We start from the raw sequence: 13607 nt of genomic DNA on the forward strand, positions 1-13607 counted from the left end.
ACAGAGTGGGGTGTGTGAGATTGCACTCTTTGCAGGTATGTCTTTGTTTGCATCCTTTACTCATGTGGCCCTTTTCTAAACATCCAAAGCAAAGTCCTTTGCTTCTGAGGAATTCCAACTTCTCTTTGTGGGTGTTTTTGAGAATCTGATTGCAAGCAGAAAGATGGTGTTCTCCTTTACAGTAGATGCATCGGTTTGATTGGGATGTGTCACTGTGTCGGTTACAGTTTTCTTTCTGAGGTAATGGGGATACACTAGTGGCAAAACCACTTTTATATAACTCTGGAGATCTCGGTTTGAACCTTGCGCTGGGAGTAGCAGGAACGAATGTGTAGCTTGTCTTTGCTGATGTATTTGGAATTTCCTTTAAGTTTCCGAACACTGGATGAGAAAGGATTCTAGCATGATGGTCGACAAACTTCACTAGATCTTCAAACTTAACTCTTCTGTTGTTTCCATCTTGTATGTTACAAGCTTTAGCTCTCCAGTTTTCTCTAAGCTTATATGGGAGTTTAGAAAGAACAGCTCGCATGTTGATTGGGTGATCCATTTCCTCCATGTATTCCACACTATCCATTGTATTGAGACATCCATTCAGAAACACAGCAAAGGTTTTTAAAGCTTGTGGATCCTCAGGTTTAATATATGGCCAATTGAGAGCCTTGTCGATGTAGGCTGTCGCGATAAGATATTCATCTCCATAATGATGCTTCAACAACCTTTTTGCTTCCGTGTATCCTTTGTCAGATTGCATATATCGGCAACTGCGCACAAGCTCTCTTGGTTGGCCAATAGTGCATTGCTCCAAGAAGTAAAGCCTGTCCTTACTGATTTCTGTTTTCTCTTCAATACCATGCTCAAATGCTCTTATGAAGGACCGATAGTCCAAAGGGTTTCCGTTGAAGGTAGGAATGCTGAGCGGGGGTAATGAAGAAAGTTTCTGCTGCTTTACCATTGTTTCTGTTATTATGGTCTGTTTTTCCATGATGCTTATTAAGCCGTTCATATTGCCCTCTCCCTTGCTAGAAGACGTGCTGGATGAAGTTGAACTTTCAGGACGTTGTGGTATGAATTGTGTTTCACTATTAACGGCATTTGCAGTTTTATTGATGTTTGGTGTATGCTTGTCAGCATTCAAATGAGCATTTTCTTGCTCTAATGCTGTACTCACAAACAGTGAGTGATCCAAATATTCATTCATTCTGTCTCCTGCTTGGTACGTGCCTGCATGACAATCCTCCATTCTTTTGATTACCTTTTAATTTTGCAGTGTTTGCTGCAATATCTGTTTCAAGTTCCAGCTGTTCCTTTCTTTCCTTCAAACCGGCTTCCTCCCTTTCCAGTGCTTGCTTCTGAGTCAGCCTAGCAGCTCGTGCTAACAATTCTGCATTTCTATTTTCCAACTTTATTTTAGCAGATGTGATAGAAGACCGAGAGGATCTCCTTGAACTTTGTGAATGAACACTCTTTACGTTTGAAATACTGTCCCGAGGTGCAACACTCGTATGTCCTTTTATTTTTGTCTGGACAACATTGGACACAGGAGCATCAGCGATCCAGTTTAAGACCTCCTGATTAAACTCTTCCAAGGCAGCTGCTTTGGGGTTATACCATTCATCCTGATCCATTTCTTTCTCCTCCTCAGTGGACATTAAAGCTTGAACAGAATCATTTAACTGTTCCATTTCTTTGTGTAGTTGTGTAAACTCACTTTCCCTTTTCGACTTAACCAGTTCCACATTGCAGACATTTTCCATTAATTGTCTGATTTCATTTATTTTTCTTGTCAATGCACCCAATTTTGCACTCCTTGATGATTTCAGTCGTTTGAGCCTTTCCATATACACACAGTCAATGTCACTTTCCAAGCCTGCCATTTTTGTTCAAGACAACACGTTTATTCCTTTTGAATTTTACTTCATTGTTTGTGGACTTTCATTGTCTTGCCTTGAGTTGAGACGTTTCCAACAGTCTTTGAACGCTCCACAGCAGTGACGCGTTACAGATGTAATTGGGGGAGGAGTGATTGTTGCCTTCAGTCATTCACGGTTCACAACACCGTCGTTCTAGGAAGTAGAATCCGTAGTAAAACGAAGGCGAGTATTTGACACGCTGTTATGAGCAGTGGCGTTTTCTCCCGGAGGCCAAGGGAAGCCAGGCTTCCCCTGTTTTTTCGGATTGTAGTTATAATTTAAATAAATAAATACAAACACTTTGTTTTGTTTCGATAATTCTCCTTTGCTGTGTGTTGCTGCCGGCCCGTCTCTCCCCCATTCTCATTGAGTATTTTACAAAGAGTGAAACAAACAGCGCCCCTCTAGATGTTATGGTGAAACAGTAGATTGCACTCACTGTTGCGAGAGGAGGCCAGCCGAATCTAGCTTCCCTTGGTGAAAAAAAATGGAGGGATTGACCAATCAGATGAGGCCCACGTGATGCCCCTGCCAACCTGTGATTGGTCAGGGCCATGCCAAGGGAAGCTAGCCGCCTCTTGCTTCCCTTCAGAGGCGGCTGGCGGCTGGCGATTTGATTGGACACTGCCATCCAATCAAATCACATCAACATCAGTTTTAATACTGTAACTGTCATCACCGCCGTTAGAAATTATCAAGCAAATGAAGCATTATGGAGGGTGGAGATTTGGCGTACTTAATCAAACATAACTTTACTAAACTTCCGCTACAGCAGCAACTACAAATTAAATCAGATGACAGGCAAATGCCCGCACTCGAGCTGTGTGTACGCAGAGGAAAAAGGGAGAGAATCGGACGTTCAATGAGGACAATTATGTCCGCACGGAGTGGCTAACTGGAAGCGCTAAACTTCAGCGTCTAATTTGCTGGCCATGTCTTCTTTTTGACAAGGATTCGTGCTCCCTGAACAATCCTTGGGCAACTTCAGGATTCATCGACCTTGCCAACCTGTCACGGGCAATTGAGAGGCACGGTAAATCCAAAAATCACATAGATTGTGTGATTGTCTGCATACATTAATAAGTAAAATGCTTAAATTAATAAGGAGAGAGTTTCAGCTGGAGAGTGCGTGCGGACCTGTCGGTTAGATAACAGGCGTGTGCAAGTCCTGCATCTGTGTGATACAAATGTGTGTCAAATGATACCGGGCGCTGTAATCACTCATCTGGTTACGTTATTGACCACCCCCCGACCCAAAAAATGGGCTTCCCCTACATTTTTCCCCACGCCACGCTACTGGTTATGAGTTCTTGTTTTCAAAACATACGTTTCCACGGACCAGCGCTCATCAAGCTGGGTTTTTTGACGATTAAAAGAGCCTTCTTTCCACCTTTCTTAAGCTCCTTTTGTTCTTTGGTTTTAGCGCCTGGCCGACGCGCTCACACATCACTCAGTCACCTTTCTTTTGGTATATTTATTTCCAAGTTATCCTTCTCTGCAGTGCAATGTAGCGGTCAAAAAACCGTGTGGCTTCACAACCAAACTAGAACACAGAGTATCATCAGCAGGACTCTTTTAACCAGCTGAGGCAATCACAGCACCAATCAGCCGCTCCGCCCAGCCGTGGCTGCGGATCATGATCACTTGACACCAATCAATTATACTCCATTACATACATTAAATGATTAAATAATACAAATAATAAATCAACGTTTTGGCTCCTACAGAGTGGTTAGGACAGCAGAGAAGATCATCGGAGTGTCTCTCCCTCCCACCAGAGACACCGCTCAGAAACGCTGCCTGCCCAGAACATTTTAAAAGACCCCACTCATCCTCACCATGCTCTGTTCTCCCTGCTGCCCTCCAGCAAGAGGTTCCGCAGCATTAAGAGCAGAACAGCCAGATACTGCAATAGCTTTTTCCCCCAAGCCATCAGACTGCTGAACAGCAAGTAGACCAGTAACACAGAGATTACATTACGCTGTGTAAAGAGCACATATTTGTTATATAGTATGTCTATTTTATTTATATGTATAGTAAGTCTTTATATTTTAAACGCACACTTTATCTTTAATTGTATCAGCACCACGTCACTATTATTTATTTATATGTACAATTTTAGCAAGTTTTTATATTGTCCTGTTCCTGTAAGCCAGTACAGCGACATTTCGTTTTAATAGTACACTCTGTGTCTTGTTGAAATGACAATAAAGTATGTCTGTCTTATCGATCCGGTCCTTTAACATTACTTTTATCGGTTCTTTTGGAGAGAAAAAAACAAGGTAAACTAACTAAACAAATTATGAACAAAACTAACATTGCTTTTTATTTAAATTAAATACATAATATTTCACATCAAAAGAAACAACAATGTTTTAACAAATCGTATTAAATAATGTGATGACAGAATTGTAAACAGAATAGCTGAAACTTTAACTAAATAAATAACTCAGTTACCTCTAATCATTAACCCATGTTTGTATCATGGAGTTAACTCGGTGTGTTGCTTCTAGCATACATAACATACCTGACGTGGAAACGTTACTCGTGGATGGGGCTACAGAGCTACTAGAAAGACAGTCGAACCCGGTGCATTTCTCCGTCTGAATGTGGAGCACTTTTGCTAAATGTTTAGACAAATTGCTCGTGTTACCGCCCTTACATACTAAACGCTTATTCCACTTTTGGTAACGAGTATTGTCCACATCGACACGGATATAGTTTAACCACACCTCGGAGCGCGTTCTCTCCGCCATCTCCTCCGTGTGTGTGTGTTGCTGCATGGAGCAGCTGCGTGTGTGTAAACTGCCCCGCCCCCTCGCACACAGACGGGGGAGAGATCTCTTAAACGGAGTTGGCGACACTTAAACTGCAATGTAATGTTTGTGTAGCAATAATACATACAACATATATCGGGGGCACAGGTTGTTTATCCTTGACAGTCGCACAGTGGGCACACACTGAGTGTTTTCATATTCAGCAAATGTGTACACGCTAAACTGCAGACCTCAAGAAGAAATAATACTTTCATTCACTCACGGCAAAAGTTACTTTACTTACTATAAAAACTCACGGTAAAAAAATGCACTCCCTATTCCATTGTCATGAACAGTGCTTGAATTGGAATGAAAAAGGTGCCAGTACTCTAAAATCAGCAACTTTTTCAAGTCAATTTTATATATACAGCCCACAAACAAGAATTTGGCTACTATAATGCTGGTGGGTTTGTCTCTTTACTACTGTATATTTTAGAAAGGTTCACTGTACTTAACATTTTTTATGATAGGCAGCGGATATGGCTAAAGCTCAGTAAGGTCAATATTAACTGAAAATATAGCAATCAAAGTCTAGATCTTCTGCTGAAGACACATGAAGCAGAGACCTTTCAGGTGAGAGCCCCTCTGGTGGTGTTCAACATTAATGACAAGGAAACAAAGCTCTGGTCAGAAGCATTTTTTATAAAAAGCTTTAACAAAATTAAGTATTTCTGTACATTTTGAATGCAATCTAACTTTCCAACTCAGAAAACGAAAAACGAAAAAGTGCCAAAAGTCTTCTCACATGGCTGAGCTGCTTTGCAATATACTTCACCACTGAAGAATACAAATATGTATAAAGTAAACTATGATGCAATCTAACTTTCCAACTCAGAAAAATGATAAAGAGCATGAACAAAGAACATGTAAAAACAAATGCAAAATTTGCACAATCTAAAATGAGAAACTGTAACTGCAAGTAACAAAGTCTGAGCCATGGTAAAGAGTTACATTGAACACCAAGCTGATCAGATAACTCCCTGGTTGGTCTGAAGTCCTTCTATCTCCAGGATCTGTACAAATCGGCACATTATGCCAAAAGTCTTCTCACTGGGTGAGCTGCTTTGCAATATACTTCACATTGTTAGAAAAGGCTCCAGAAGGCCTTGGGGACATCAGTATCAGGGGCTGGAGCTGGACAGGCTCTTTCATCAGCACTTCTCCTTCCCTTTGCCAGCCAGGACCTCACATACTGTTCCGGATTGAACTGTCCTAGTGATGGTCCATTACATTTAATGAAAACCAGGCTGGACAGTCGGCTGACAGAGAGAGCATTCCTTTTTGCAGTAAGGATATCGTTCATGCAGCTGAATGCCCGCTCACACTCACTAGTGGAGACAGCGATGGTTCGGACTGCTTTCAGTAGAGGCTCCATGGCAGCAGGTGTACGGGATGCCCTGGTTTCCTTGTATTCGCGAAAGCCCTGAACAGTCTCTCTTCTGTCCACTTTCAGCACTTCGCACAAACGTAGCACCTCTACGTCCCCATACTGTACGTCTAACTCCTCTTCAGGCCAACTTCCAGGATGGATAACTTTCATGTCCTGGATTAGCTGATTGTCCCGGGCCTCCCGGCCATGTAATGGGATTTCTCTTGTGCTGACATGAGAGGAGGTTGTGGAAGTCATTCTGTGTCTCAGATTCTCTACCATACTGCGGAAAAACTGACCTGCATGAATCTGTACAAGCCTGCCATTCTCACGCAGGGCAACACCCTTGAAGGACTTCTCAGCTAGAGCTGTATGAACTGTAGTCATGTGTGGGCCAGGCATGGTGACCATGGATTCAAAAACTCGTATTTCTCGAGTTAAGAGCCTATCTGCTGTAGGCAGTGTCATCTCTCTTTTTTGGAGTTGCAGAGAGAGGTCGCTGAGCTCTGTGAGCGCATCGTACATCAGTCCCAGATTGCTGACAAACGTTGCAGATGTGAGCACATCATCCAGGCCCTTGTACTTTGCTCTGTCTCTGGAATCCCTGCTCGTGTCGTTTGCAGCATTTGTGAAGTGATCATGAAGCACTCGGTAGTTTTCCCAGACTGCTCTGACGCTCCTTTCACTTGAAGCCACCCAGCGGATGGACAAAACACGCCCTATCACCAGGAGACGCTGTCCGACTGCTTGCGCACACTGCGCTAACTGCCTCTGATTTTTGGGGGAGGCATGGAACAAGGAATAGAGTTTGTCAAAAAAGATCTGGAAATGATTGAGCCCTGAGACCTCCTTGACCACATCCCCAACTGCCAGCTCTAGACGATGATTGGAGCAGTGCCACACAAACAGGCTTGGGAATTTACTACACAACTGGGTAGCAACGCCTGTTCTCTTCCCTAGCATGACTGAAGCCCCATCACATGCAAAAGAAACGAAACACTGACCTAAAAAGTCCTCGTTAAAATCTCTTCCAAGACACTCCATTAACGCCTTTGTGATGTCATCAGCCGTTGTTCCATCCAACTCGATCAGCTCCCAAAAAAACGTTTCGGGCTCAGCATCAGCTAATGCTGAGCGTAGACACACAACAAGCACCGTTTTACCACTAATAGTGGTAGATTCATCGACCAAAACACAGTTTTCTTTGGTTTTCTGTAATGTCTTTTGCCATTTTTTTCTTCAGCTCATGAGCTATGTGGTCGATGATTTCGCCACAGGTTTTATTGGAGTGCAAAACCCTGCCCACGTTCAGCCCATTCAGTTTCTGTACATTCAAATCAATTGGCATGTCTGTGAATGGCCGGCTATGTTTGCCAATTTTATATGCCGTTCGAAAAACTCTGATAGTGGTGTCTAATTCAGACTTATGCATAGACTGCACTTGATGTTGAATAGTTTCACGTGAAGCAGATGTAAGGATGTCAGCAGCTTTTACATGGGCTTGTGATTCTTTATGTTCTTTGATTTTTTTTCTCAGGCTAGCTTGTTGTTTGCCCTTGTCAACACCGAAATGAGACACTGCACACTCACCCCATTCAGTTGACAGTTTCAGTCCTTGTCCAGTGTGTATTCCCAAAGATTTGACATCTCTGCATATCCGACATCCTAGCTTCTTATCTTTAAGAAGGAGCCATGCATTGGTCTTGCAAAAATATTGCACCTGGTCCGTTGTCCAGCAGTCAGGTGCATCGCTTTGCCCGGTGTTGGTGGTGGCAGTTGCGCCAGCAGCAGCTAACGTTAGAGGCTCTGGAGGAGGCGGCGGAGCTAGTGCTAATGCTAATGCACTAGAACTTGGAGCAGGAGGATCAACCAAAGAAAGCTCCCCATCAGACACAATTTCCAACACAGGCACAGCATTCTCTGTATTTGAAGTTTCTTCCGGCGACAACCGCTGTCTTTTTGCACTTTTATTAATCCACGCTAACATTTTAGAAATGCTAATTTGTGACGTGACTTGCTTTCCTTCTCTCGGGGGCGTGCCTGCTCTGTTCTATCACTCTACATAGCCACCCACTGGGTGGGAGTTGCACTGCATAAACACAACACACGTGCATCTAGGTATGTAAATTGTAAAGCATTAAAACATGGTTTTACTAACAGTTTTCAGTATGTTGTTACTTCGGCATTATTATTATTATTATTATTATTTTGAAACGTGTATTACTATTAAATCACGGTCAAATAGGTTAATTTTGACATAGTCGTTTCCACCACAGTATTTACATGGAGAAGATAAGCCCCGCCCCCTCTCCAGCACGTTCTGTTTGAATGACAGGAGTAAACAGCTGACAGCCGCTGTGAAACTCCAGCGGTTAGAGCGATGAGAATGTCCGTTCGGCACCTCATGACGCATCTACTGAGTACCGGGCGGCTGTATATATATATATATATATATGGATGTATAATAAGAACGGCGGGAGAGTGTTGAGTACTGGCACGGTGCATGAGTACCGGAGTACCGCCAGCATGCCGGTACTGAGCAAGAAGTGCCGGTACTCCATGGGTCAGAACCAGAAGTGCCGGTACTGCGTACCGGTGAGTACCGGCCCAATTCCAGCACTGGTCATGAAGGTGGAATCTAACTATATCCAGAATAAGTTTTATTGGATCCAGGCTAAAAACATGTTTATTTCTGCTGTAAAGTTGGGCATTTTAACATGGGGGTCTATGGGAATTGCTCCTTTTTGCATCCATCCCCTGTCGGCCACTAGATGAACTGCAGTTTGTGGCACTTCCTTCTGGGCTTCCCGGCTCTGCGCTATGAAGCGCTGATTGGCTGTGGGTGGGCCAGACGTGCATGTGGGTGGGCCCAGGCCCAGCCGGGCCCACCCACAGCTACGCCGCTGGTGTGGTGTGAGGCGTGTGAAGAGGTTAAATTGCGTGACTCTTACTCTCAAAGGGTGAGACTTGGTAGCTCTGGCTAATGTGAGCATATCTCCGTGTTTTGCTACCTAAAGCTACTCGTGTGTTGTCTGTATTTGCTTCCCCTGTCACGAGTTCAGATCGCTCAGTGATGATCCTTATATTTCTATAATCTGTGGAATCTCAGGATGTTATCTAATCTTGTTTGTGCAGATCCGATCGGTATAGCTAGAGTTCTGTGCTAACGACCTTAATATGTTTTTGCCCGAGGCTAATTCAGAGGCTCAGCGTTAGCTTTGAGGTTTAAAAAAAAAAAAAAAGATCAGTTAGCTGAATTTCTTCCTGTTACATAGATATTAAACATTCATAGTTTATTAAATCTTAAGAAGCCCTCAGACACTTTTGCTTGCAGATGTTGTGATTTCGGCCCCTTTGGTGGGGTTTAAGAGGTTTTAAAAAAGGTCTTAAAAGGTATTACATTTGATTTCAGGATTCCTGCATATACCCAGTACTTGTATATTAATCTTAATTAAAAACACATTAAACTCATTGAGCTATGTCTCTTACACTAATTACTTGTACTAATTAAAGTAATTATAGTGAGTCATGTTTAACTTGAGCGTTGTATTATTAAACTGAGGATGTTTTTTTCACTGTTAATCAGGTGGAAGCCAGTACAAAGCTGTTTCCTGCTGTTTTCGTCAAGCCCACCACCAGCAACATGTTCCAGTTTGAACTGGGGAGCACCAAGGTAAAGGAACTTTTTGTTTTGAATCCTTTCGGAGACATTGTGTTTGCTTTCCTTTAGCATCATACGAAAAGCAACGAAGCAACATATTTAAGACATTTGGACCAAATGATGTTGACTGATTGGCAGTTTTTAAATATTTCAGGGTTTTAAGACTTTCTATTCTTTTGAATTCAAGTTTATTCTATTTCTCCATTTTATTTTTTCATACATGTCTGTTACACATTTCCCTTTATTTGTCGTCTTCTCGTTTCAGAATGTGATGCCACTGTCAGCCGGTTTGCTTCGCAGCCAAAGAAGGAATGCCACCCCTCAGTGTCCTCCGAGGGTTCAGGTGCAGCATCTCGACCCGGTGTCGTGGACCAGAGTACCGGACCGTGCTTTACAGGTGATGGTGGATCGGCCAGATGAGCGCCATGGCTGGAGGGTCCAATGCCATGAGCCCCTGCAGGTCATGACCCTTCACATCCCCGATGAAAACAGGTGGAATAAATATGTTTTTGGAATTGGGCTTGCAGATTTAAGTGCACAGAAAGTTGTGCATTAGTTGCTTTAATCTGACATGTGTTTTCTTCCACTGTGCTCCTAAAAGCACCAGACAGCAAACACTTATTTGATAAAAATATGCAACAGACTGTTACATTTGGTGCCGCAATTAATTTATTAAATATACTTGATCTTGAGCAAGCAACAACACGGACATCTTGTCTTCTCATACATTTAGGTCTGTTGACATTTTGGAGCTGTCAGAACTGGATGACCTCTTGACCTTTCACCACCACACTCTCCTGCTCTACTGCTCTTTATGCAACATTGGAAACACTCGAGTTTGCCACGCCCTCTGCAGTCATGTTGACCAATCCCAGCTCCTTCATGCCATTCAGGATCCCAACCTCCCTGGTCAACTCCGCTCTGCGTTTTACCAGCTTCTCATGCAGGTAATTTCTTGTTTGAATTCCTATCTTTTTTTTAAGGTTACATTCATTAAAGGTAGGGTAGGTAAGAATGGAGAAACCAGCTCGAGTGCGCTAGAATTTGAAAGTACACAACCGAAAAAATCTGCCCCTTCCTTCAGACTTCCTTACAGAGCCCCTCCTCCAACACACACGTATGCGCACATGACTAATGAGGGCACGAGATAAGTTTGTGCACGAGATGGAAGGCTGACAGGCAGGTAGGCCATCCAGTCATCTGAGCCGGGCCGGATGTGCTTTTTACAGCACCACGGCTTTCACAGATGAAATTGTTTTATGTATTTATTGTCAAAGCATTTAATGTTTTCATTGCTATCGGGATGTTAAGAGCATTCCATGGAATATAACAAAAAGTGTTTCTGAAGTGAATTGCCTACCCTACCTTTAACATAAGTGTTAGGAAACGTTGGTCTTTAGAGTATAATAAAAACGTTTTCGTGTTTTTTTTTCAGGTTCACCTGAGCAGCCACACCACTGAATGTCACATGATGAACCATGAGTACATTGTGCCTATGACTGACCAGACCAGAGAAATCACCCTTTATCCCAGCCCTGCTTATGGTGTTAATGCGGGGAATAGTCCACCTCCAGAAGGCATTTTCAGCACTGGTCTCAGCACATCTCTTAAACCACAGATGCGTTTCTCCACTCCTTGTTTTGTCAGGAGTGGTGGATTAGAGGCGGATGGTACAGGTGAGATAACCTGCACAGACAGCCCAGAAATCCCTTTGGACATACTGAAGGACCTGACTGTGGAGATGCTGACTGCTGGAGTGTGGGCTGTGGGGCAGAATGTGAGACATCCTGTAGGAGGCAGCTTTGAGCTCCTGCTAGTTCCCCTTATCAAGCTGTTCTACAACTTACTGGTGTTGGGTGTATTTGGGGATGAGGATCTGGGGAAAGTTCTGAAGCTAATAGAACCTGCAGTCTTCTCCATAAATGCCGAAACCCTCAGCAAGGAAGAGGAAGAAGACGCTGCTGATGATGACGACGAACAATGCACAGGAGGCAACATAAAAGAAAATGTCACTCCTCATCAAGGACTTCTTCAAATGATGCTTCCAGAAGCTGTCAAACTTGAGGTGAAAGAATATTCAGATTTATTTAATGTTCTTTTTCTCATTCCTTTGTTATGTTATTTTGTTTTTTCAGATAGAGCTAAGTTGTTATATTCCTTCCTCCAGCTCTGCCACCTGCTCTCCTACCTGTGTGATTGCCAGGTGCGCCACAGGGTGGAAGCTGTGGTTGCCTTCTCTGACAACTTTGTGGGTCAGCTGCAGGAGAACCAACGATTTCGTTACAACCAGGTCATGCAAGCGCTCAACATGTCAGCTGCCCTCACTGCCCGCAAGACCAAGGAGTTCCGCTCACCTCCACAGGAGCAGGTTGAGTTTGCATGATGAATTATCCAAGAAAAATACAACTTAGCATGCTGAGTTGTAGCTATGTTCCAGGAGCTATGCACTCTAAAATACATTAAAGATATGCTCGGTCAAGGTTCACAATATAACTGTGGAATTTATTAGAATATTGGGTACCACTTTTCAATAAGACTACCCTAATAAAGGATTCATAAAAGGTTTATAATTAGGTTATGAATTAGGTTGTAAACACTTTATTAATCATTAAGAACCATTTATAAACCAGTTCGTCGACACAGGCTCACTATTTGGCAAGATGACTAAGCCTTATATTGGCTACCTAGCTTACTTCGTCTTCTTCATCAGCCAGCATCCTTGGTATCTGGTGTTCACTGAGTTGATTCCCCCCTCCCATCTTGATGTTTCTTGGCATCTCTTTATGACCATTTATTTACGAGTTACTAACATTTGTAGTTGCCAAAAGGGAGCCTTATTGTAAAGTGTAACTAGTTACTACCATTAATAGGCTTAGCAGTACAGATACATATGGGCTCTCTATTTGGCAAGATGACTAAGCCTTATACTACTTAGCGAGAATCAACTCACTGAGCCAAGGATGCTGGCTGATGAAGAAGACGAAGTAAGCTAAGTAGCCAATATAAGGCTTAGCAGTACAGATAAATGTGGGCTCACTATTTGGCAAGCAACCGGTCACAGTTGCCCTGTTTATCACATGTCTTATAAAAGCTTATAAATGATTTTATAAAGTGTTCACAACCTAATTAATAAATGAATTAAAAACTATTCGTAAACCCTTTATAAGGGTAGTCTTATTGTAAAGTGATACCGAATATTGTTTGTAATGTTTGTTGAATATGTCTGTAGATCAACATTCTGCTGAACTTCAGAGAGGAAGAGCAGCAGGAGAACTGTCCGTGTCCGGAGGAAATCCAGCAGCTCCTGCAAGACTTCCATCACCTCCTCAACACACACTCTGGTTGGAACATTGTTTTATCATTTACTGATACCAATATAAACCTTTATTGAGCCAGGTCACTGTGGAAGAGCTCTGAGGAGGCACTTACAGTGATTGCCACTGAGGAATTCTCCTCTTATTGTGCAGGCATTGAGTTGGACAGCGACACAGAGGATGAAGAGGATGCTGAGATGTCTCTTAAAGATCGGCTTCTCAGTCTAGTGGCGAGAGTCACTGGACTGAGAAAGACACCAATAGAAGCGGAGGGGAGCAGACCGCAGAGTGCCAGTAAGTGCATCTAAGATAGGATCAAATGGAAATGTATTAATCCTGAAGGAAATGTGTGGGCCATAGATTGTTAAGAAAATACAACAACAACATAAACATAAAGTGTCAAATGACTAATACTAGTGCTAAATGTGATAACAATAAAAGTGAGATATCATAATTACACTTAAACCACAACACAGACTATATCACCCCTTGCTGCTAAATACCAACAAACTATGTGCAATATATATAGATGCC

The 13607-nt window shown here is 42.8% G+C and overlaps 1 protein-coding gene across 3 annotated transcripts in view; it reads left to right on the plus strand.

The window, feature by feature from the left end:
- The window catches only part of ryr2b (ryanodine receptor 2b (cardiac)), a 102667-nt gene that overhangs the window by 32880 nt on the left and 56180 nt on the right, over positions 1-13607 (plus strand). For all 3 annotated transcript variants that reach the window (XM_034237910.1, XM_034237908.1, XM_034237909.1), the window contains 7 exons: positions 9685-9771; positions 10025-10251; positions 10493-10706; positions 11195-11824; positions 11927-12127; positions 12989-13100; positions 13227-13367. In XM_034237910.1, coding sequence (XP_034093801.1) covers positions 9685-9771; positions 10025-10251; positions 10493-10706; positions 11195-11824; positions 11927-12127; positions 12989-13100; positions 13227-13367 — 1612 coding nt within the window. The remainder of the gene's footprint in view (positions 1-9684; positions 9772-10024; positions 10252-10492; positions 10707-11194; positions 11825-11926; positions 12128-12988; positions 13101-13226; positions 13368-13607) is intronic.

This window comes from Gymnodraco acuticeps, unplaced genomic scaffold, assembly GCF_902827175.1.
Source record: "Gymnodraco acuticeps unplaced genomic scaffold, fGymAcu1.1, whole genome shotgun sequence".
Taxonomy (NCBI): domain Eukaryota; kingdom Metazoa; phylum Chordata; class Actinopteri; order Perciformes; family Bathydraconidae; genus Gymnodraco; species Gymnodraco acuticeps.